The 26,605-nt window shown below is 42.9% G+C and overlaps 1 protein-coding gene across 4 annotated transcripts in view; it reads right to left on the reverse strand.

The window, feature by feature from the left end:
- slc47a2.1 (solute carrier family 47 member 2, tandem duplicate 1) overlaps nucleotides 1-19,107 on the reverse strand; it is a 40,710-nt gene extending 21,603 nt beyond the window's left edge. For 3 of the 4 annotated variants that reach the window (XM_031807962.1, XM_031807963.1, XM_031807964.1), the window contains exons 1-7: nucleotides 18,718-19,104; nucleotides 18,363-18,464; nucleotides 10,969-11,037; nucleotides 10,469-10,617; nucleotides 8,184-8,226; nucleotides 7,993-8,037; nucleotides 5,279-5,376 (exon numbers count right to left, since the gene is read on the reverse strand). In XM_031807962.1, coding sequence (XP_031663822.1) covers nucleotides 5,279-5,376; nucleotides 7,993-8,037; nucleotides 8,184-8,226; nucleotides 10,469-10,617; nucleotides 10,969-11,037; nucleotides 18,363-18,464; nucleotides 18,718-18,912 — 701 coding nt within the window. In that variant the 5' untranslated portion in view covers nucleotides 18,913-19,104. Of the gene's footprint in view, nucleotides 1-5,278; nucleotides 5,377-7,992; nucleotides 8,038-8,183; nucleotides 8,227-10,468; nucleotides 10,618-10,968; nucleotides 11,038-18,362; nucleotides 18,465-18,717 lie in introns of all 4 variants that reach the window. The other variant, XM_031807965.1, reaches the window with a different exon arrangement.
- Nucleotides 19,108-26,605: the final 7,498 nt, after the last annotated feature.

Raw genomic sequence — 26,605 nt, forward strand, 5'->3', positions numbered from 1 at the left:
AACCGGTCGCTGCCTGCACCTGCATGCCCGACTAGCATCACCACCCTGGATGGTTCCGACCTAGAATATGTGGACGTCTATAAGTACCTAGGTGTCTGGCTAGACTGCAAACTCTCCTTCCAGACTCATATCAAACATCTCCAATCGAAAATCAAATCAAGAGTCGGCTTTCTATTCCGCAACAAAGCCTCCTTCACTCAAGCCGCCAAGCTTACCCTAGTAAAACTGACTATCCTACCGATCCTCGACTTCGGCGATGTCATCTACAAAATGGCTTCCAACACTCTACTCAGCAAACTGGATGCAGTCTATCACAGTGCCATCCGTTTTGTCACTAAAGCACCTTATACTACCCACCACTGCGACTTGTATGCTCTAGTCGGCTGGCCCTCGCTACATATTCGTCGCCAGACCCACTGGCTCCAGGTCATCTACAAGTCTATGCTAGGTAAAGCTCCGCCTTATCTCAGCTCACTGGTCACGATGGCAACACCCATCCGTAGCACGCGCTCCAGCAGGTGTATCTCACTGATCATCCCTAAAGCCAACACCTCATTTGGCCGCCTTTCGTTCCAGTACTCTGCTGCCTGTGACTGGAACGAATTGCAAAAATCGCTGAAGTTGGAGACTTTTATCTCCCTCACCAACTTCAAACATCAGCTATCTGAGCAGCTAACCGATCGCTGCAGCTGTACATAGTCTATTGGTAAATAGCCCACCCTTTTCACCTACCTCATCCCCGTACTGTTTCTATTTATTTACTTTTCTGCTCTTCTGCACACCAATATCTCTACCTGTACATGACCATCTGATCTTTTATCACTCCAGTGTTAATCTGCAAAATTGTAATTATTTGCCTACCTCCTCATGCCTTTTGCACACATTGTATATAGACCCCCCCTTCGTTTTCTACTGTGTTATTGACTTGTTAATTGTTTACTCCATGTGTAACTCTTTGTTGTATGCTCACACTGCTATGCTTTATCTTGGCCAGGTCGCAGTTGTAAATGAGAACTTGTTCTCAACTAGCCTACCTGGTTAAATAAAGGTGAAATAAAAATAAATAAAAATAAAATTGCCTACCGTCTGTAAGCTGTTAGTGTCTTAATGACCGTTCCACAGGTGCATGTTTATTAATTGTTTATGGTTCATTGAACAAGCATGGGAACAGTGTTTAAACCCTTTACAATGAAGACCTGTGAAGTTATTCGGATTTTACGATTTATCTTTGAAAGACAGGGTCCTGAAAAAGGCTGTTTAAATGCATGTCAACGGAAAAGCAAAACTATTTAGATTCGTGTTTATTTGAAAAGGAAAATCTGAGCATTTAATTAACACAAACAAAACATACTGTATAGGAAACACTGCAGGAAAAAACAGACAGAAACAGTCAGACAGATACCTCCCATCCCATAATAGAAACAGTCAGACAGATACCTACCCTCCCATCCCATAATATAAACAGTCAGACAGATACCTCCCATCCCATAATCGAAAGTCAGACAGATACCTACCCTCCCATACCATAATAGAAACAGTCAGACAGAAACCTCCCATCCCATAATAGAAACAGTCAGACAGATACCTACCCTCCCATCCCAAAATATAAACAGTCAGACAGATACCTACCCTCCCATCCCATAATAGAAACAGTCAGACAGATACCTCCCATCCCATAATAGAAACAGTCAGACAGATACCCACCCTCCCATTCCATAATAGAAACAGTCAGACAGATACCTCCCATCCCATAATAGAAACAGTCAGACAGATACCTACCCTCCCATCCCATAATAGAAACAGTCAGACAGATACCTCCCATCCCATAATAGAAACAGTCAGACAGATACCTACCCTCCCATCCCATAATAGAAACAGTCAGACAGATACCTCCCATCCCATAATAGAAACAGTCAGACAGATACCTACCCTCCCATCCCATAATAGAAACAGTCAGACAGATACCTCCCATCCCATAATAGAAACAGTCAGACAGATACCCACCCTCCCATTCATAATAGAAACAGTCAGACAGATACCTCCCATCCCATAATAGAAACAGTCAGACAGATACCTACCCTCCCATCCCATAATAGAAACAGTCAGACAGATACCTACCCTCCCATCCCATAATAGAAACAGTCAGACAGATACCTCCCATCCCATAATAGAAACAGTCAGACAGATACCCACCCTCCCATTCCATAATAGAAACAGTCAGACAGATACCTCCCATCCCATAATAGAAACAGTCAGACAGATACCTACCCTTCCATCCCATAATAGAAACAGTCAGACAGATACCTCCCATTCCATAATAGAAACAGTCAGACAGATACCTACCCTCCCATCCCATAATAGAAACAGTCAGACAGATACCTACCCTCCCATCCCATAATAGAAACAGTCAGACAGATACCCACCCTCCCATTCCATTCCATAATAGAAACAGTCAGACAGATACCTCCCATCCCATAATAGAAACAGTCAGACAGATACCTACCCTCCCATCCCATAATATAAACAGTCAGACAGATATCTACCCTCCCATCCCATAATAGAAACAGTCAGACAGATACCTCCCATCCCATAATAGAAACAGTCAGACAGATACCTACCCTCCCATCCCATAATAGAAACAGTCAGACAGATACCTCCCATCCCATAATAGAAACAGTCAGACAGATACCCACCTTCCCATTCCATAATAGAAACAGTCAGACAGATACCTCCCATCCCATAATAGAAACAGTCAGACAGATACCTACCCTCCCATCCCATAATAGAAACAGTCAGACAGATACCTCCCATCCCATAATAGAAACAGTCAGACAAGATACCTCCCATCCCATAATAGAAACAGTCAGACAGATACCTCCCATCCCATAATAGAAACAGTCAGACAGATACCTACCCTCCCATCCCATAATAGAAACAGTCAGACAGATACCTACCCTCCCATCCCATAATAGAAACAGTCAGACAGATACCCACCCTCCCATCCCATAATAGAAACAGTCAGACAGATACCTACCCTCCCATCCCATAATAGAAACAGTCAGACAGATACCTACCCTCCCATCCCATAATAGAAACAGTCAGACAGATACCTACCCTCCCATCCCATAATAGAAATAACCCCTGAGGTGAAACTCCTCCCGGAGGTCGCAGCCATTTAATTGGCTGATTTCTCTGAGCTGATGGGAGATGAAAACAGTGTCGGAATGGGTGGTGTGGGCTGGAGATCATTTGGCTGGCGGGGTTTGTGCTGTATAGCACATTTGTTCAGTAGAGAGAGTTTTGGAGAGGGGTATCCAATCAGTTTAGATGACGTGAACAAATGAAATAGTATAGTTTAGCCTACTTCACTGACATGTAGTCTAATAGCCTAGTATAGCTAACCTACTCCTACAAGAATTGTTCCAAAATGGCGTAGCAGTCGGTCGTGAGTTTGGTCTTGTCCTGTCCTGTCTCGTGTAAATATTGTTTTCCTCGTTTTTTTCCCTGTATACTTTAATCTCTTTAGTCTTTCCATCTAAGGACTGAATATACTCTCCTGCAACCCACCTCACCCAATGTGGTATGGATCTGCTATTTCTATTAACGGAATCCCCTTCAGAAGCTAGCCAGCTAACTAGCTACTAGTTAGTAGTCATCTAGCTGGTCTGTCATAATGGGGCGGCAGGATAGCCTAGTGGTTAGTGTGTTGGACTAGTAACCGGAAGGTTGCAAGTTCAAACCCCCGAGCTGACAAGGTACAAATCTGTCGTTCTGCCCCTGAACAGGCAGTTAACCCACTGTTCCTAGGCCGTCATTGAAAATAAGAATTTGTTCTTACTGACTTGCCGAGTTAAATAAAGGTCAAATAAAAAGCAGCAAGGAGGCATGAGGACTGCAGATGTGGCCAGGGCAATAGACTGCAATGTGAGATGCCTAAGACGGCGCTACAGGAAGACAGGACGAACTGCTGATCATCCTCGCAGTGGCAGATCACGGTAAGATGAATAGCCTGAGTAGGTATTAAATAATCCTATTACCACTGTAGGGCCAGATGTTGGTGATTTTACCACTGTAAATCAGATGGAAATCCTTAGGTTATTGTCATTGATTTGACCACTAATTACATGTGTTAAATGTATAGGGTAGGCCTATGAACTGGGCAGCTAGTAGGCTATTGCTAATAGTAATGTTCTGGCCAGCCGACTAGCAACAAACTCAGAAAAAAATTGTCTGAAGGCCAAACCTAGTTGCCAACCTCTGTTGTATTTTTAACCAATAAGGCCCGAGGAGGTGTGGTATATATGGCTAATATACCACGGCTAAGGGCTGTTCTTAAGCACAACGCAATGTGGAGTGCCTGGACACAGCCCTTAGGTCATATACCACATACCCCAGAGGTGCCTGGACACAGCCCTTAGGTCATATACCACATACCCCAGAGGTGCCTGGACACAGCCCTTAGCCGTGGTATATTGGTCATATACCACATACCCCAGAGGTGCCTGGACACAGCCCTTAGCCGTGGTATATTGACCATATATCACAAACCCCAGAGGTGCCTTATTGTTATTATAAACTGGTTACCAACGTAATTAGATCAGGAAAAATACATGTTTTGTCAAACCCGTGGTATACGGTCTGCCATACCATGGCTTTCAGCCAATCAGAATTCAGGGCTCAAACCACCCAATTTCCAATGTAAATTCAATCACCATCATCATCATTCAGATCATTCAACATGTGTAGATACAGTGCTAAACTTGAAGTTAAATTATTTTGTTTCTCACCAGTGTGCTCTGAAGAGGAAACTATGATCAAACATAGCCTAACAACATGGCTCGCAAACGGGACAATTGTGACATTCGTTTCAATAGAATCACTACATCTTAAATTCAGGTTTGCCTAACAAAATATTGAAGGGCATATCAGATGGTCTGCTTTGCTCATATCAGCCACACCAAGCATAGGGTTGCCATGAGATTGAAATGGGGAAATAAAAGACCCGTGGAAAAAATATAAAATAGCTCCACTACGATGAAATGTATATATTTAATGTATTAATTGAATGGTGATGACAGCCTTTCAGGAGAAACATTTAAAATCATGTTTTAATGGGATTTTCTCCACCCTGCACCATGGATTCTATTTCAAATATGTCTCCCAGTGTGGCTGGTCCTGGGGGGGAAATGATGCATCTGGCAGTTCCTTCTGTGTGTTCCTCGATCCAGAGTTGGAGACCTCTGGTATCTACACTGAATGTATAGTATGTATGACTCACGCTACGCCCAGGTCCAGCACGTAGAGGAAGATGTAGTTGATGAGAGCATTGAGAATGTTCCCCACCACTCCTACTAGCACGGTAGGCCAGATGATACCCTGTAGGAAGAAACACAACATTATCTATAGACCCACCACTCCTATTACCACTGTAGGGCCAGATGTTGTTCTCTATAGACCCACCACTCCTATTACCACTGTAGGGCCAGATGTTGTTCTCTATAGACCCACTACTCCTATTACCACTGTAGGGACAGATGTTGTTCTCTATAGACCCACTACTCCTACTACCACTGTAGGGCCAGATGTTGTTCTCTATAGACCCACCACTCCTATTACCACTGTAGGTCCAGATGTTATCTATAGACCCACCACTCCTATTACCACTGTAGGGACAGATGTTGTTATCTATAGACCCTCCACTCCTATTACCACTGTAGGGACAGATGTTATCTATAGACCCACCACTCCTATTACCACTGTAGGGCCAGATGTTGTTATCTATAGACCCACCACTCAATTCATTACAGATATAGAGACCTGTCAGCTGTCCAGAACAAAACATTATCTAAAGACCTGTCCTGATCAATAAATTTTCTAAAGACCTGTCCTGATCAATACATTATCTAAAGACCTGTCCTGATCAATACATTTTCTAAAGACATGTCCTCCTGATCAATACATTTTCTAAAGACCTGTCCTCCTGATCAATACATTATCTAAAGACATGTCCTCCTGATCAATACATTTTCTAAAGACCTGTCCTGATCAATACATTATCTAAAGACCTGTCCTGATCAATACATTTTCTAAAGACATGTCCTCCTGATCAATACATTTTCTAAAGACCTGTCCTCCTGATCAATACATTTTCTAAAGACCTGTCCTCCTGATCAATACATTATCTAAAGACATGTCCTCCTGATCAATACATTTTCAAAAGACATGTCCTCCTGATCAATACATTATCTAAAGACATGTCCTCCTGATCAATACATTTTCTAAAGACCTGTCCTCCTGATCAATACATTATCTAAAGACATGTCCTCCTGATCAATACATTTTCAAAAGACATGTCCTCCTGATCAATACATTTTCTAAAGACCTGTCCTCCTGATCAATACATTATCAGCCTCCAGTATTTATGCTGCAGTAGTTTATGTGTCGGGGGGCTAGGGTCAGTCTGTTATATCTGGAGTATTTCTCCTGTCTGATCCAGTGTCCTGTGTGAATTTAAGGATGCTCTCTCTTTCTTTCTTTCTTTCTCTCTCTCGGAGGACCTGAGCCATAGGACCATGCCTCAGGACTAGTCTGAATGATCAGCTAGAAAAGCCAACTGACATTTACTCCTGAGGACTGCGCTCCCTTGACAACCACTGTGATTATTATTATTATTTGATCCTGCTGGTCATTTATGAACATTTGAACATCTTGGCCATGTTCTGTTATAATATCCACCCGCCCAGTCCAGGAGAGGACTGGCCACCACTCACAGCCTGGTTCCTCTCTAGGTTTCTTCTTAGGTTCTGGCCTTTCTAGGGAGTTTTTCCTAGCCACCGTGATTCTACACCTACATTGCTTGCTGTTTGGGGTTTTAGGCTGGGTTTCTGTACAGCACTTTGAGATATCAGCTGATGTACGAAGGGCTTTATAAATTTGATTGACTACCTAAAGACCTGTTATGATCATTAAAGTATCTAAAAACCTGTCCCTCTGATCAATACATTATCTAAAGACCAGTCCTGATCAATACAGTATCTAAAAATCTGTCCCTCTGATCAATACATTATCTAAAGACCAGTCCTGATCAATACATTATCTAAAGATATGTCCTTCTGATCAATACATTATCTAAAGACCTGTCCTCCTGTCCAATACATTATCTAAAGACCTGTACTGGTCAATACATTATATAAAATACATGTCCTCCTGATCAATACATTATCAAAGGACATGTCGGTCTGATCAATGCATTATCTAAAGACCTGTCCTCCAGATCAATAGATTATCTGAAGACCTGTCCTCCAGCTCAATACATTATCTAAAGACATGTCCTCAAGATCAATACATAATCTAAAGACCTGTCCTCCAGATCGATGCATTATCTAAAGACATGTCCTACGCATCAATGCATTATCAAAGGACATGTCTGCCTGATCAATACATTATCTATAGACATCTCCTCCTAATCAATACATTACGTAAAGACCTGTCCTCCAGATCAATGCATTATCAAAGGACGTCTGTCTGATCAATACATTATCTATAGACATGTCCTCCTGATCAATAGATTATGTAAAGACCTGTCCTCCAGATCAATACATTATCTAAAGACCTGTCCTCCAGATCAATGCATTATCTAAAGATATGTCCTCCTGATCAATACATTATCTAAAGACATGTCCTCCTGATCAATATATTATCTAAAGACATGTCCTCCTGATCATTAAAGTATCTAAAAACCTGTCCTTCTGATCAATACATTATATAAAGAACTGTACTGGTCAATACATTATATAAAGAGCGATCCTGATCAATACATTATCTAAAGATCTGTCCCTCTGATCAATACATTATCTAAAGACCTGTACTGGTCAATACATTATATAAAATACATGTCCTCCTGATCAATACATTATCTAAAGACATGTCCTCCTCATCAATACATTATCTGAAGACCTGTCCTCCTGATGATGGAGCTGTAATACACTGCACCTGATTCTGCAGATATTTCCCCTGCAGCAGGAACATGAAGGCAGCCTGCAGAGACAGAGGGGAGTCTGAGATGAGAGAGTGAATAGAAAGAGAAAAGAGAGAAGGCATGTAGAGAGAGAGAGAGAGAGAGAGAGAGAGAGAGAGAGAGAGCAGACAGAGGAGAGCAGCAAGACATGTCAGAGAGAACTCACCGGCAATGCTGGCATGAAGATCATCACATACAGCTGGGAGAGCCTGGAACACAAGATGTTGAATCACAATGAATCATGATGCTATATGCTCTATGTAGTCAGATGGTTCAGTTAGTACAGGACAGTGACATTATGTAGTCAGATGGTTCAGTCAGTACAGCACAGTGACATTATGTAGTCAGATGGTTCAGTTAGTACAGGACAGTGACATTATGTAGTCAGATGGTTCAGCTAGTACAGGACAGTGACATTATGTAGTCAGATGGTTCAGTTAGTAAAGCACAGTGACGTTATGTAGTCAGATGGTTCAGTTAGTACAGCACAGTGACGTTATGTAGTCAGATGGTTCAGTCAGTACAGCACAGTGACGTTATGTAGTCAGATGGTTCAGTCAGTACAGCACAGTGATGTTATGTAGTCAGATGGTTCAGTCAGTACAGCACAGTGACGTTATGTAGTCAGATGGTTCAGTTAGTACAGCACAGTGACGTTATGTAGTCAGATGGTTCAGTTAGTAAAGCACAGTGACATTATGTAGTCAGATGGTTCAGTTACATTATGTAGTCAGATGGTTCAGTTAATACAGCACAGTGACATTATGTAGTCAGATGGTTCAGTTAGTAAAGCACAGTGACATTATGTAGTCAGATGGTTCAGTTAGTAAAGCACAGTGACGTTATGTAGTTAGATGGTTCAGTTACATTATGTAGTCAGATGGTTCAGTTACATTATGTAGTCAGATGGTTCAGTTAGTAAAGCACAGTGACATTATGTAGTCAGATGGTTCAGTTAGTACAGTACATTGACGTTATGTCGTCAGATGGTTCAGTTACATTATGTAGTCAGATGGTTCAGTTAGTACAGTAACGTTATGTAGTCAGATGGTTCAGTTAGTACAGTGTCATTATGTAGTCAGATGGTTCAGTTTGCACAGTACATAGACGTAATGTAGTCAGATGGTTCAGTCAGTACAGCACAGTGACATTATGTAGTCAGATGGTTCAGTTACATTATGTAGTCGGATGGTTCAGTTAGTACAGTGACGTAATGTAGTCAGATGGTTCAGTCAGTACAGTGTCATTATGTAGTCAGATGGTTCAGTCAGTACAGCACAGTGACTTCATGTAGTCAGTTAGTACAGTGTCATTATGTAGCCAGATGGTTCAGTTTGCAGAGTGACGTTATGTAGACAGATGGTTCAGTTAGTACAGTGACGTAATGTTGTCAGATTGTTCAGTTAGTACAGTACGGTGTCATTATGTAGTCAGATGGTTCAGTTAGAACAGTGTCATTATGTAGTCAGATTGTTCAGTTAGTACAGTGACGTAATGTAGTCAGATGGTTCAGTTAGTACAGTGTCATTATGTAGTCAGATGGTTCAGTTTGCACAGTAAATTGATGTAATGTAGTCAGATGGTTCAGTTAGTACAGCACAGTGACATTATGTAGTCAGATGGTTCAGTCAGTACAGCACAGTGACGTTATGTAGTCAGATGGTTCAGTTAGTACAGTGACGTAATGTAGCCAGATGGTTCAGTTTGCAGAGTGACGTTACGTAGTCAGATGGTTCAGTTAGTACAGTGACGTAATGTAGTCAGATGATTCAGTCAGTACAGTACGGTGTCATTATGTAGTAAGATGGTTCAGTTAGAACAGTGTCATTATGTAGTCAGATGGTTCAGTTTGCACAGTAAATTGATGTAATGTAGTCAGATGGTTCAGTTAGTACAGCACAGTGACATTATGTAGTCAGATGGTTCAGTCAGTACAGCACAGTGACGTTATGTAGTCAGATGGTTCAGTTAGAACAGTGTCATTATGTAGTCAGATGGTTCAGTTTGCACAGTTACATTATGTGGTCAGATGGTTCAGTTAGTACAGTAACGTAATGTAGTCAGATGGTTCGGTTAGTACAGTAACGTAATGTAGTCAGATGGTTGTCACATTATGTAGTCTGATGGTTCAGTTACATTATGTAGTCAGGTGGTTCAGTTAGAACAGTACATTGACGTTATGTCGTCAGATGGTTCAGTTACATTATGTCGTCAGATGGTTCAGTTAGTACAGTGACGTAATGTAGTCAGATGGTTCAGTTAGTACAGTGACGTTATGTAGTCAGATGGTTGTCACATTATGTAGTCTGATGGTTCAGTTACATTATGTAGTCAGATGGTTGTCACATTATGTAGCCTGATGGTTCAGTTACATTATGTAGTCAGGTGCTTCAGTTAGAACAGCACAGTGACATTTTGTGTGCGTGGTGAGTGAGTGTGTTTCTGGCTGACCTGGCGACCTCCGGGCTCTGTTTAACAGCCAATAGGATGGGTTCAGTGTTGATGAGAAGAGCCCAGCAGGGGAAGCAGGCCAGGAGCAGAATCAGAACCCCCCTTTGTAGAATCATGCCAACACGATTCATATTACCACTGCCAAATGTCTACACACACAGAGACAGAGAGACAGAGAGACAGAGAGACAGAGAGACAGAGAGACAGAGAGACAGAGAGACAGAGAGACAGAGAGACAGAGAGACAGAGAGACAGAGAGACAGAGAGACAGAGAGACAGAGAGACAGAGAGACAGAGAGACAGAGAGACAGAGAGAGAGAGAGAGAGAGAGAGGAGATTAACGCTCCCAAACTTTTCCATAAAAGACCAACACTGGATGGCCTTGATTGATATATTCACACGTTGATAAGAGTGACCATCCCAATCCACCAACGACCACAGAAAGACAGAACATCAACAGTAAACCTATTCAGGTGAGCACACCTGTCCAGGAAACGTACCTGAGATATGAGAGTATCACAGGCTGATGCCAGGCCAGAGCCAATGGAGAGGCCGGTGACATTGATCACCTGGAGACAATCAGAACAGGCAGGTACATATGAACCAGGTATAGACTTGGTGGATATGAACCAGGTATAGACTTGGTGGACATGAACCAGGTATAGACTTGGTGGATATGAACCAGGTATAGACTTGGTGGACATGAACCAGGTATAGACTTGGTGGATATGAACCAGGTATAGACTTGGTGGATATGAACCTGGTATAGACTTGGTGGATATGAACCAGGTATAGACTTGGTGGATATGAACCAGGTATAGACTTGGTGGATATGAACCAGGTATAGACTTGGTGGATATGAACCAGGTATAGTCTTGGTGGATATGAACCAGGTATAGACTTGGTGGATATGAACCAGGTATAGACTTGGTGGATATGAACCAGGTATAGACTTGGTGGATATGAACCAGGTATAGGCTTGGTGTATATGTTCCGTCTATACAGAGAACACTAACAAAATTACACTGAAGATAACTGGAAAAACTACAGCCTAACTTTCATTAAATCAATCAAGGAAAGTTATTTAAAATACATCCCGTTTACATAAAGCATATTAACTAAGATCTGGGTTAAAGAGACATCCTTTTCTATGTTATTGTTTGTGAGATATTAACTGCTATGGACCTATTATTAATTACCAACAATTGTCAAAGAGCAAACCAAGAGATAATCCCTGCTCTGCTCGATAAATAGACGTGTCCTGTATTCTGTTTAACTGTATTGTGAAGGTTGTCTTTCCTCACAGCTATAGCCCGTGCCAACCCAGTCATACATACACACTACCTTTCAAAAGGTTTTGGTCACTTAGAAATGTCCTTGTTTTGAAAGAAAAGCACATTTTTGTTCCATTAAAAAAACATCAAATTGATCAGGAATACAGTGTAGACATTGTTAATGTTGTAAATGATTTTTATGGAAAATCTACACAGTCGTACAGAGGCCAATAATCAGCAACCATCACTCCTGTGTTCCAATGGCACATTGTGTTAGCTAATCCAAGTTTATCATTTAAAAATTAGAAAACCCTTTTGCAATCATGTTAGCACAGCTGAAAACTGTTGTTCTGATTAAAGCAGCAATATAACTGGCCTTCTTTAGACTAGTTGAGTATCTGGAGCATCAGCATTTGTGGGTTCGATTACAGGCTCAAAACGGACAGAAACGACTCTCCATTGAGGAGACGACTCCGGGATGCCGGCCTTCTAAGCAAAGAAAAAGCCAAATCTCAGACTGGCCAATAAAAAGAAAAAATTAAGATGGATAAAAGAACACAGACACTGGATAGAGGAACTCTGCTTAGAAGGCCAGCATCCCGGAGACTTGTCAATGTCACTGTTGACATTGAGACTGGTGTTTTGCTGGTACTATTTAATGAAGCTGCCAGTTGAGGACTTGTGAGGTGTCTGTTTCTCAAACTAGACACTCTAATGTACTTGCCCTCTTGCTCAGTTGTGCACCGGGGCCTCCCACTCCTCTTTCTATTCTGGTTAGAGACAGTTTGCGCTGTTCTGTGAAGGGAGTAGTACACAGCATTGTACGAGATCTTCAGTTTCTTGGCAATTTCTCTCATGGAATAGCCTTAATTTCTCAGAACAAGAATAGACTGATGCGTTTCAGAAGAAAGTCCTTTGTTTTTGGCCGTTTTGAGCCTGTAATTGAACCCACAACAGCTGATGCTCCACATACTCAACTAGTCTAATGGCCAGTTTTATTGCTTCTTTAATCAAAACAACAGTTTTCAGCTGTGCTAACATAATTGCAAAAGGGTTTTCTAATAATAAATTAGCCTTTTAAAATTATAAACTTGGATTAGCTAACACAATGTGCCATTGGAACACAGGGGTGATGGTTGCTGATTATTGGCCTCTGTACGACTATGTAGATATTCCATAAAAATCTGCCGTTTCCAGCCACAATAGTCATTTACAACATTAACCATGTCTACACTGTATTTCTGATCAAGTTGATGTTATTTTGATGGACAAAAAAAAAGTATTTCTTTCAAAAACAAGGACATTTCTAAGTGACCCCAACTTTTGTTCATATGGATGGATGGATAAGATAGATGGATAAAATAGATAGATAGATAGATAGATAAAGTATGTGAACCCTTTGGAATTACCTGGTTATCTGATCTTCCTGTAAGTCACAACAACAGACAGACACAATGTGCTTAAACTAATAACACACAAATTATTGCATTTTTCTTGTCTATATTGAATACATAAGTTAAACATTCACAGTGTAGGTTGGAAAAAGTATGTGAAACCCACTAGGCTATTTGGAGTCAGGAGTCACCTATCCTGGAGTCCAATCAATGAGATGAGATTGGAGATGTTGGTTCGAGCTGCACTGCAATATAAAATAGACTCACAAAATGTGAGTTTACTATTCACATGAAGCATTGCCTGATGTAAACTATGCCTCGAACAAATGAGATCTCAGAAGACCGAAGATTAAGAATTGCTGACTTGCATAAAGCTGGAAAGGGTTACAAAAGTACAGTGCCTTGCGAAAGTATTCGGCCCCCTTGAACTTTGCGACCTTTTGCCACATTTCAGGCTTCAAACATAAAGATATAAAACTGTATTTTTTTGTGAAGAATCAACAACAAGTGGGACACAATCATGAAGTAGAACGACATTTATTGGATATTTCAAACTTTTTTAACAAATCAAAAACTGAAAAATTGGGCATGCAAAATTATTCAGCCTCCTTAAGTTAATACTTTGTAGCGCCACCTTTTGCTGCGATTACAGCTGTAAGTCGCTTGGGGTATGTCTCTATCAGTTTTGCACATCGAGAGACTGAAATATTTGCCCATTCCTCCTTGCAAAACAGCTCGAGCTCAGTAAGGTTGGATGGAGAGCATTTGTGAACAGCAGTTTTCAGTTCTTTCCACAGATTCTCGATTGGATTCAGGTCTGGACTTTGACTTGGCCATTCTAACACCTGGATATGTTTATTTTTGAACCATTCCATTGTAGATTTTGCTTTATGTTTTGGATCATTGTCTTGTTGGAAGACAAATCTCCGTCCCAGTCTCAGGTCTTTTGCAGACTCCATCAGGTTTTCTTCCAGAATGGTCCTGTATTTGGCTCCATCCATCTTCCCATCAATTTTAACCATCTTCCCTGTCCCTGCTGAAGAAAAGCAGGCCCAAACCATGATGCTGCCACCACCATGTTTGACAGTGGGGATGGTGTATTCAGGGTGATATGCTGTGTTGCTTTTACGCCAAACATAACGTTTTGCATTGTTGCCAAAAAGTTCAATTTTGGTTTCATCTGACCAGAGCACCTTCTTCCACATGTTTGGTGTGTCTCCCAGGTGGCTTGTGGCAAACTTTAAACAACACTTTTTATGGATATCTTTAAGAAATGGCTTTCTTCTTGCCACACTTCCATAAAGGCCAGATTTGTGCAATATACGACTGATTGTTGTCCTATGGACAGAGTCTCCCACCTCAGCTGTAGATCTCTGCAGTTCATCCAGAGTGATCATGGGCCTCTTGGCTGCATCTCTGATCAGTCTTCTCCTTGTATGAGCTGAAAGTTTAGAGGGACTGCCAGGTCTTGGTAGATTTGCAGTGGTCTGATACTCCTTCCATTTCAATATTATCGCTTGCACAGTGCTCCTTGGGATGTTTAAAGCTTGGGAAATCTTTTTGTATCCAAATCCGGCTTTAAACTTCTTCACAACAGTATCTCGGACCTGCCTGGTGTGTTCCTTGTTCTTCATGATGCTCTCTGCGCTTTTAACGGACCTCTGAGACTATCACAGTGCAGGTGCATTTATACGGAAACTTGATTACACACAGGTGGATTGTATTTATCATCATTAGTCATTTAGGTCAACATTGGATCATTCAGAGATCCTCACTGAACTTCTGGAGAGAGTTTGCTGCACTGAAAGTAAAGGGGCTGAATAATTTTGCACGCCCAATTTTTCAGTTTTTGATTTGTTAAAAAAGTTTGAAATATCCAATAAATGTCGTTCCACTTCATGATTGTGTCCCACTTGTTGTTGATTCTTCACAAAAAAATACAGTTTTATATCTTTATGTTTGAAGCCTGAAATGTGGCAAAAGGTCGCAAAGTTCAAGGGGGCCGAATACTTTCGCAAGGCACTGTATTTCTAAAAGCCTTGATGTTCTTTGCTGCCTCAGGGCCTGGATAGCTTGATATCATCGACTACCTGTTTCACACCGCTACCATCCAGAAGGCGAGGTCAGTACAGGTCCATCAAAGCTGGGACCGAGAGACTGAAAAACAGCTTCAGCTTAAGGCCACCAGACTGTTAAACAGCAATCACTTAGAGTGGCTGCTGCCTACATTGAGACCAAATCACAGGCCACTTTAATAAATGGATCACAAGTCACTTTATAAAATGCACACTAAATAATACAACTTTAATAATGTTTACATATCTTACATTACTCATATTGTACAGTACAGTATACATATACAGTATTTTCATCATAGCACTGAGACTGCACTTGTAAAGGTGGTAAATTACCTTCTAATGGCGTCAGACCGAGACTCTGCATCTGTCCACGTGCTCCTAGACCTTAGTGCTGCTTTTGATACCATCGATCACCACATTCTTTTGGAGAGATTGGAAACCCAAATTGGTCTACACGGACAAGTTTTGGCCTGGTTTAGATCTTATCTGTAGGAAAGATATCAGTTTGTCTCTGTGAATGGTTTGTCCTCTGACAAATCAACTGTAAATTTCAGTGATCCTCAAAGTTCCGTTTTAGGACCACTATTGTTTTCACTATATATTTTACTTCTTGGTGATGTCATTTGTAAACATAATGTTAACTTTTCACTGCTATGCGGATGACACACAGCTGTACATTTCAATGAAACAAGGTGAAGCCCCAAAATTGCACTCCCTGGAAGCCTGTGTTTCAGACATAAGGAAGTGGATGGCTGCAAATGTTCTACTTTTAAACTCGGACAAAACAGAGATGCTTGTTCTAGGTCCCAAGAAACAAAGATCTTCTGTTGAATCTGACAATTAATCTTGATGGCTATACAGTCGTCTCAAATAAAACTGTGAAGGACTCTGCGTTACTCTGGACCCTGATCTCTCTTTTGACGAACATATCAAGACTTAAAAGGACTACTTTTTTCCATCTTCGTAACATTGCAAAAATCAGAAACTTTCAGTCCAAAAATGATGCAGAAAAATTAATCCATGCATTTTTTACTTCTAGGTTAGACTACTGCAATGCTCTACTTTCCGGCTACCCGGATAAAGCACTAAATAAAATTCAGTTAGTGCTTAACACGGCTGCTAGAATCCTGACTAGAACCAAAAAATGTGATCATATTACTCCAGCGCTAGCCTCTCCACACTGGCTTGCTGTTAAGGATAGGGCTGATTTCAAGGTTTTACTGATAAACTACACAGCATTACATGGGCTTGCTCCTACCTATCTTTCCAATTTGGTCCTGCCGTACATACATACACGTACACTAAGGTCACAAGACGCAGGCCTCCTTATTGTCCCTAGAATTTCTAAGCAAACAGCTGGAGGCAGGGCTTTCTCGTATAGAGCTCCGTTTTATGGAATGGTCTACCTACCCATGTGAGAGACGCAGACTGTCTCAACCTTTAAATCTTTACTGAAGACTCTTCTCTTCAGTGGGTCATATGATTGAGTGTAGTCTGACCCAGGAGTGTGAAGGTGAACGGAAAGGCACAGGAGCAACGAACCTCTGCCTGGCCAGTTCCCCTCTCTCCACTGGGATTCTCTGCCTCTAGCCCTATTACAGGGGCTGAGTCACTGGCTTACTGGTGCTCTTCCATGCCGTCTCTAGGAGGGGTACGTCGCTTGAGTGAGTTGAGTCACTGACGCGACCCCCCCCCCCGCCCGTTGGGTTGTGCCGTGGCGGAGATCTTTGTGGACTATACTCAGCCTCGTCTCAGGATGGTAAATTGGTGGTTGAAGATATCCCTCTAGTGGTGTGGGGGCTATGCTTTGGCAAAGTGGGTGGGATTATATCCTGCCTGTTTAGCCATGTCCGGGGGTATCGTCGGATGAGGCCACGGTGTCTCCCGACCCCTCCTGTCTCAGCCTCCAGTATTTATGCTGCAGTAGTTTGTGCAGGGGGCTAGGGTCAGTCTGTTATATCTGGAGTACTTCTCCTGTCTTATCCGGTGTCCTGTGTGAATTGAATTATGCTCTCTCTAATTCTCTCTCTCTAGTTCTCTCTCTCTTTCTCTCTCTTTCTTTCTTTCTCTCAGAGGACATGAGCCCTAGGACCATGCCTGATGACTCCTTGCGGTCCCCAGTCCACCTGGTCATGCTGCTGCTCCAGTTTCAACTATTCTTCCTGTGGCTATGAACCCTGACCTGTTCACCGGAAGTGCTACCTGTCCCAGGCCTGCCGTTTTCAACTCTCTAGAGACCGCAGGAGCGGTAGAGATACTCTGAATGATCGGCTATGAAAAGCTAACTGACATTTACTCCTGAGGTGCTGACCTGTTGCACCCTCGACAACCACTGTGATTATTATTATTTGATCCTGCTGGTCATTTATAAACATTTGAACATCTTGGCCATGTTTTGTTATAATCTCCACCCGCCCAGTCCAGAAGAGAACTGGCCACCCCTCAGAGCCTGGTTCCTCTCCCCCCAGCACAGCCAGAAGAGGACTGGCCACCCCTCATAGCCTGGTTCCTCTCTAGGTTTCTTCCTGGGTTCTGGTCTTTCTAGGGAGTTTTTCCTAGCCACCGTGCTTCTACACCTGCATTGCTTGCTGTTTGGGGTTTTAGGCTGGGTTTCTGTACAGCACTTTGAGATATCAGCTGATGTAAGAAGGGCTATATAAATAAATTGGATTGATTGTTTGATTTTATACCATCTACTGCATCTTGCCTATGCCGCTCGGCCATCACTCATCCAGATACTTATATGTACATATTCTCATTCATCCCTTTTGATGTGTGTATTAGGTAGTTGTTGGGGAATTGTTAGATTACTAGTTAGATATTACTGCACTGTTGAAACTAGAAGCACAATCATTTCGCTACACTCGCATTAACATCTGCTAACCATGTGTATGTGACAAATACATTTGGAGTTTAATGTTTACATGGTTTGTTCAATAAAGAAATGAAAATGTATAATTGTTTGTGTGTTATTAGTTTAACCAGACTGTGTTTGTCTATTGTTGTAATTTAGCTGAAGATCAGATTGACCAATTTATGCAGAAATACAGATAATTCCAAAGGGTTCACATCCTTTTTCTTACCACTGTAGGTAGGTAAGTAGGTAGATAGATAGAGACAGATAGACAGATAGATAGGATTGTATCACCGCTATAGCCAGTGCCACCCCAGCCAGCTCAGTCTTCCCCAGGTGACCACAGAACACGGTGCTGACAAAACTGATCAGAAAGATCATCAGCTGGGATATAACCTGGAGAGAACAGAGGAAATTATCACCATCATCATGCCTCGTGTGAGCAGAAGAATAGCAGTTCAGCAACACTAGTATATATTATAAGAAAATATATGGAACAACTAAAGATTCAGAAAAAAAATACATTATCACCACCATAACAACGGACCAATCACTGCAACAGTTACTTTGGTATGAACTAAAGGAATGACATTTCAGCAACACCCGGTCATTCATTGTTAGAGACAACGTTCTTAGCCTGCAGTCTCACCACCGGTCCCGCTAGTTTCAGAATTTGGCCAATCTCTTCTTTATAATGCACGGGGATCCAGCCTCTGATCCGCCTCAGACAGCCGCAGCAAAACACGGGTGACTCTACGGTGGATTCGGTAACCGAAGCTTCATCACTTTTAGAATGTCCGTTCACTACGTTAACCGCGACAGGATTTGATTTAGAATTATCCATTATGTGGAAGAGAGGGCGCGCAAAGGAGATATATGCGGCTGTAAGGTTTGCCCAACCAACTTCAGAAACTCTTGTTGATACAGAACGGTCCTTTGGCGTGTCTGAGTGTAGAGTAACAAACGAAAAATGTAGAGCGCTCAGTCGGCTACAGCAGGAGGTCGACACCGCCGCATGTGTTGTAGTTTGGGGCGTATTCTCGTCACCCCCGTCACGAGGATATTGCGTAAGGAGCCTACAGCCCAGTTGAAGAGACCTTTTGGTGGGTTGTCTTGTAGGGAATGTATGGGTGTCCGAGCGGTGTGTTAATAGTTTAAACAGACGCCTGGGTGCATTTTTTTTTACCTTTATTTAACTTTATTTGACTAGGCAAGTCAGTTAAGAACAAATTCTTATTTTCAATGACGGCCTTGGAACAGTGGGTTCTGCCTGTTCAGGGGCATAACGACAGATTTGTACCTTGTCAGCTCGGGGGGTTTGAACTTGCAACCTTCCGATTACTAGTCCAACGCTCTAACCACTAGGCTACCCTGCCGCCCCTTCTTGCAAAAACGAGTAGTGCTGAAGTCAATCTCTCCTCCACTTTGAGCCTTGTCAGATGTACATGCATAATACCAGTGGTGGAAAAAGTACTAAGTTGTCTTGAATAAAAGTAAAGATACCTTAATACAAAATGACTCAAGTAAAAGTCGCCCAGTAAAATACTACTTGAGTAAAAGTATTTGGTTTTAAATATATTTAAGTATCAAAAGCAAAAATATAAATCATGTTAACTTCCTTATATTATGCAAACCAACCAAACCTTGTTTTTATTTTATTTACAGATAGCCAGGGGCAACACTCCAACACTCTTACATATGAAGCATTTGTGTTTAGTGAGTCCGCCAGATCAGAGGCAGTGTGGATGACTAGGGATGTTCTCTGTTTAGTGAGTCCACCAGATCAGAGGCAGTATGGATGACCAGGGATGTTCTCTGTTTAGTGAGTCCTCCAGATCAGAGGCAGTAGGGGTGACCAGGGATGTTCTCTGTTTAGTGAGTCCACCAGATCAGAGGCAGTAGGGATGACCAGGGATGTTCTCTGTTTAGTGAGTCCACCAGATCAGAGGCAGTAGAGATGACCAGGGATGTTCTCTGTTTCGTGAGTCCACCAGATCAGAGGCAGTAGGGATGACCAGAGATGTTCTCTGTTTAGTGAGTCCTCCAGATCAGAGGCAGTATGGATGACCAGGGATGTTCTCTGTTTAGAGTGTCCACCAGATCAGAGGCAGTAGGGATGACCAGGGATGTTCTCTGTTTAGAGAGTCCACCAGATCAGAGGCAGTAGGGATGACCAGGGATGTTCTCTGTTTAGTGAGTCCTCCAGATCAGAGGCAGTAGAGATGACCAGGGATGTTCTCTGTTTCGTGAGTCCACCAGATCAGAGGCAGTATGGAAGACCAGGGATGTTCTCTGTTTAGTGAGTCCACCAGATCAGAGGCAGTAGGGATGACCAGAGATGTTCTCTGTTTAGTGAGTCCTCTAGATCAGAGGCAGTATGGATGACCAGGGATGTTCTCTGTTTAGTGAGTCCACCAGATCAGAGGCAGTAGGGATGACCAGAGATGTTCTCTGTTTAGTGAGTCCTCTAGATCAGAGGCAGTATGGATGACCAGGGATGTTCTCTGTTTAGAGAGTCCACCAGATCAGAGGCAGTAGGGATGACCAGGGATGTTCTCTGTTTAGTGAGTCCTCCAGATCAGAGGCAGTATGGATGACCAGGGATGTTCTCTGTTTAGTGAGTCCTCCAGATCAGAGGCAGTAGGGATGGACCATGGATGTTCTCTTGATAAGTGTGTGACCTTTAACCTCTCAAAATGTAAAGAGTACCCTTCGGGAAATGTATGGAGTAGAAAGTACATTATTTTCTTTAGAAGTGAAGGAAAAGGAAACGTTGCCAAAAATATAAATACCAAAGTAAAGTGCAGATACACTTAAAAACGACTTAAGTATTTTTACTTAAGTACTTTACACCACTGCATATTACTAATGTTAGCTCTCCGCATACATTTAAGGGCCCTGTTCTGAGCCAATTGTAATTTTCCGAGGTCCCTCTTTGTGGCACCTGATCAAACACCTGAACAGAAGTCCAGGTGCGACAAAACTAGAGCCTGTAGGACCTGCCTTGTTGATATTGTTGTTAAGAAGGTAGAACTAGAGCCTGTAGAACCTGCCTTGTTGATAGTGTTGTTAAGAAGGTAGAAACTAGAGCCTGTAGGACCTGCCTTGTTGATATTGTTGTTAAGAACGTAGAAACTAGAGCATGTAGGACCTGCCTTGTTGATATTGTTGTTAAGAACGTAGAAACTAGAGCATGTAGGACCTGCCTTGTTGATAGTGTTGTTAAGGTAGAAACTAGGGCCTGTAGGACCTGCCTTGTTGATAGTGTTGTTAAGAAGGTAGAAACTAGAGCCTGTAGGACCTGCCTTGTTGATAGTGTTGTTAAGAAGGTAGAAACTAGGGCCTGTAGGACCTGCCTTGTTGATAGTGTTGTTAAGAAGGTAGAAACTAGGGCCTGTAGGACCTGCCTTGTTGATAGTGTTGTTAAGAATGCAGAGCAGTGCTTTATTATAGACAGACTTCTCCCCATCTTAGCTAATGTTGCATCAATATGTTTTGACCATGACAGTCATCTCAACTTGCTCAATTTCCACATTATTCATTACAAGATTTAGTTAAGGTTTAGGGTTTAGTGAAGGATTTGTGCCAAACACAATGCTTTTAGTTTTTGAAATTTTTAAGATTAACTTATTCCTTGCCACCCATTCTGAACATAACTGCAGCTCTTTGTTGAGTGCGCTTCCGAGTAGGCTCCCCACGTCCCTACAGACACGGGTTCGATTCCAGGCTGTATCACAACCGGCCGTGATTGGGGTTGGCCGCTGTAAGCCGTCATTGTAAATAATATTTTTTTTCTCTACTGACTTGCCTAGTTAAATAAAGGTTAAATAAAATAAATAAATACAAACCTAGTGGTGCCAGAGGAGCACTGTGAGTCAGGTGAAGAACGGAGGCTATGCTTGGGGGACCAGGAATAAAGCACGGAGGCTATGCTTGGGGGACCAGGAATAAAGCACAGAGGCTTTGCTTTGGGGACCAGGAATAAAGCATGGAGGCTATGCTTGGGGGACCAAGAATAAAGCACGGAGGCTATGCTTGGGGGACCAAGAATAAAGCACGGAGGTTATGCTTGGGGGACCAAGAATAAAGCACGGAGGCTATGCTTGGGGGACCAAGAATAAAGCACGGAGGCTATGCTTTGGGGACCAGGAATAAAGCATGGAGGCTATGCTTGGGGGACCAAGAATAAAGCACGGAGGCTATGCTTGGGGGACCAAGAATAAAGCACGGAGGTTATGCTTGGGGGACCAAGAATAAAGCACGGAGGCTATGCTTGGGGGACCAAGAATAAAGCACGGAGGCTATGCTTGGGGGACCAGGAATAAAGCACGGAGGCTATGCTTGGGGGACCAGGAATAAAGCACAGAGGCTTTGCTTTGGGGACCAGGAATAAAGCACGGAGGCTATGCTTGGGGGACCAAGAATAAAGCACGGAGGCTATGCTTGGGGGACCAAGAATAAAGCACGGAGGTTATGCTTGGGGGACCAAGAATAAAGCACGGAGGCTATGCTTTGGGGACCAAGAATAAAGCACGGAGGCTATGCTTGGGGGACCAGGAATAAAGCACAAGTGAATTTGTAAATGGACTTTTTCATAATACAGTGCCACCGACCCGCGGCCTGCTACCAAGGACTTTGCCCCCCCCCTCTCCTTCTCTATGGCCGATGTGAGTAAGACATTTAAACATGTTAACCCTCACAAGGCTGCCGGCCCAGAAGGCATGTCTAGCCGCGTTCTCAGAGCATGCGAAGACCAGCTGGGTGGTGTGTTTACGGACATATTCAATCTCTCCCTATCCCAGTCTGCTGTCCCCACATGCTTCAAGATGGCCACCATTTTTCCTGTACCCAAGAAGGCAAATGTAACTGAACTAAATGGCTATCACCCCTTAGCACTCACTTCTGTCATCATGAAGTCAAATCAAATCAAATCAAATCAAATGTTATTTGTCACATACACATGGTTAGCAGATGTTAATGCGAGTGTAGCGAAATGCTTGTGCTTCTAGTTCCGACAATGCAGTAATAACCAACAAGTAATCTAGCTAACAATTCCAAAACTACTACCTTATAGACACAAGTGTAAGGGGATAAAGAATATGTACATAAAGATATATGAATGAGTGATGGTACAGAGCGGCATAGGCAAGATACAGTAGATGGTATTGAGTGAAGTATATACAGTGCCTTGCGAAAGTATTCGGCCCCCTTGAACTTTGCGACCTTTTACCACATTTCAGGCTTCAAACATAAAGATATAAAACTGTATTGTTTTGTGAAGAATCAACAACAAGTGGGACACAATCATGAAGTGGAACAACATTTATTGGATATTTCAAACTTTTTTTACAAATCAAAAACTGAAAAATTGGGCGTGCAAAATTATTCAGCCCCTTTACTTTCAGTGCAGCAAACTCTCTCCTGAAGTTCAGTGAGGATCTCTGAATGATCCAATGTTGACCTAAATGACTAATGATGATAAATACAATCCACCTGTGTGTAATCAAGTCTCCGTATAAATGCACCTGCACTGAGATAGTCTCAGAGGTCCGTTAAAAGTGCAGAGAGCATCATGAAGAACAAGGAACACACCAGGCAGGTCCGAGATACTGTTGTGAAGAAGTTTAAAGCCGTATTTGGATACAAAAAGATTTCCCAAGCTTTAAACATCCCAAGGAGCACTGTGCAAGCGATCTACCAAGACCTGGCCGTCCCTCTAAACTTTCAGCTCATACAAGGAGAAGACTGATCAGAGATGCAGCCAAGAGGCCCATGATCACTCTGGATGAACTGCAGAGATCTACAGCTGAGGTGGGAGACTCTGTCCATAGGACAACAATCAGTCGTATATTGCACAAATCTGGCCTTTATGGAAGAGTGGCAAGAAGAAAGCCATTTCTTAAAGATATCCATAAAAAGTGTCGTTTAAAGTTTGCCACAAGCCACCTGGGAGACACACCAAACATGTGGAAGAAGGTGCTCTGGTCAGATGAAACCAAAATTGAACTTTTTGGCAACAATGCAAAACGTTATGTTTGGCGTAAAAGCAACACAGCTCATCACCCTGAACACACCATCCCCACTGTCAAACATGGTGGTGGCAGCATCATGGTTTGGGCCTGCTTTTCTTCAGCAGGGACAGGGAAGATGGTTAAAATTGATGGGAAGATGGATGGAGCCAAATACAGGACCATTCTGGAAGAAAACCTGATGGAGTCTGCAAAAGACCTGAGACTGGGACGGAGATTTGTCTTCCAACAAGACAATGATCCAAAACATAAAGCAAAATCTACAATGGAATGGTTCAAAAATAAACATATCCAGGTGTTAGAATGGCCAAGTCAAAGTCCAGACCTGAATCCAATCGAGAATCTGTGGAAAGAACTGAAAACTGCTGTTCACAAATGCTCTCCATCCAACCTCACTGAGCTCGAGCTGTTTTGCAAGGAGGAATGGGCAAATATTTCAGTCTCTCGATGTGCAAAACTGATAGAGACATACCCCAAGCGACTTACAGCTGTAATCGCAGCAAAAGGTGGCGCTACAAAGTATTAACTTAAGGAGGCTGAATAATTTTGCACGCCCAATTTTTCAGTTTTTGATTTGTTAAAAAAGTTTGAAATATCCAATAAATGTCGTTCCACTTCATGATTGTGTCCCACTTGTTGTTGATTCTTCACAAAAAAATACAGTTTTATATCTTTATGTTTGAAGCCTGAAATGTGGCAAAAGGTCGCAAAGTTCAAGGGGGCCGAATACTTTCGCAAGGCACTGTACATATGAGATGAGTATGTAAACAAAGTGGCATAGTTAAAGTGGCTAGTGATACATGTATTACATAAAGATGCAGTAGATGATATAGAGTACAGTATATACATATACATATGAGATGAATAATGTAGGGTATGTAAACATTATATTAGGTAGCATTGTTTAAAGTGGCTAGTGATATATTTTACATAATTTCCCATCAATTCCCATTATTAAAGTGGCTGGAGTTGAGTCAGTGTGTTGGCAGCAGCCACTCAATGTTAGTGGTGGCTGTTTAACAGTCTGATGGCCTTGAGATAGAAGCTGTTTTTCAGTCTCTCAGTCCCAGCTTTGATGCACCTGTACTGACCTCGCCTTCTGGATGATAGCGGGGTGAACAGGCAGTGGCTCGGGTGGTTGTTGTCCTTGATGATCTTTATGGCCTTCCTGTGACATCGGGTGGTATAGGTGTCCTGGAGGGCAGGTAGTTTGCCCCCGGTGATGCGTTGTGCAGACCTCACTACCCTCTGGAGAGCCTTACGGTTGTGGGCGGAGCAGTTGCCGTACCAGGCGGTGATACAGCCCGACAGGATGCTCTCGATTGTGCATCTGTAGAAGTTTGTGAGTGCTTTTGGTGACAAGCCAAATTTCTTCAGCCTCCTGAGGTTGAAGAGGCGCTGCTGCACCTTCTTCACGATGCTGTCTGTGTGGGTGGACCAATTCAGTTTGTCTGTGATGTGTACGCCGAGGAACTTAAAACTTACTACCCTCTCCACTACTGTTCCATCGATGTGGATAGGGGGGTGTTCCCTCTGCTGTTTCCTGAAGTCCACAATCATCTCCTTAGTTTTGTAGACGTTGAGTGTGAGGTTATTTTCCTGACACCACACTCCGAGGGCCCTCACCTCCTCCCTGTAGGCCGTCTCGTCGTTGTTGGTAATCAAGCCTACCACTGTTGTGTCGTCCGCAAACTTGATGATTGAGTTGGAGGCGTGCGTGGCCACGCAGTCGTGGGTGAACAGGGAGTACAGGAGAGGGCTCAGAACGCACCCTTGTGGGGCCCCAGTGTTGAGGATCAGCGGGGTGGAAATGTTGTTGCCTACCCTCACCACCTGGGGGCGGCCCGTCAGGAAGTCCAGTACCCAGTTGCACAGGGCGGGGTCGAGACCCAGGGTCTCGAGCTTGATGACGAGCTTGGAGGGCACTATGGTGTTAAATGCCGAGCTGTAGTCGATGAACAGCATTCTCACATAGGTATTCCTCTTGTCCAGATGGGTTAGGGCAGTGTGCAGTGTGGTTGAGATTGCATCGTCTGTGGACCTATTTGGGCGGTACGCAAATTGGAGTGGGTCTAGGGTGTCAGGTAGGGTGGAGGTGATATGGTCCTTGACTAGTCTCTCAAAGCACTTCATGATGACGGAAGTGAGTGCTACGGGGCGGTAGTCGTTTAGCTCAGTTACCTTAGCTTTCTTGGGAACAGGAACAATGGTGGCCCTCTTGAAGCATGTGGGAACAACAGACTGGGATAGGTTTGATTGAATATGTCCGTAAACACACCAGCCAGCTGGTCTGCGCATGCTCTGAGGGCGCGGCTGGGGATGCCGTCTGGGCCTGCAGCCTTGCGAGGGTTGACACGTTTAAATGTTTTCCTCACGTCGGCTGCAGTGAAGGAGAGTCCGCATGTTTTAGTTGCGGGCCGTGTCAGTGGCACTGTATTGTCCTCAAAGCGGGCAAAAAAGTTATTTAGTCTGCTTGGGAGCAAGACATCCTGGTCCGTGACGGGGCTG

Source organism: Oncorhynchus kisutch, linkage group LG28, assembly GCF_002021735.2.
Source record: "Oncorhynchus kisutch isolate 150728-3 linkage group LG28, Okis_V2, whole genome shotgun sequence".
In the NCBI taxonomy this organism is placed as follows: domain Eukaryota; kingdom Metazoa; phylum Chordata; class Actinopteri; order Salmoniformes; family Salmonidae; genus Oncorhynchus; species Oncorhynchus kisutch.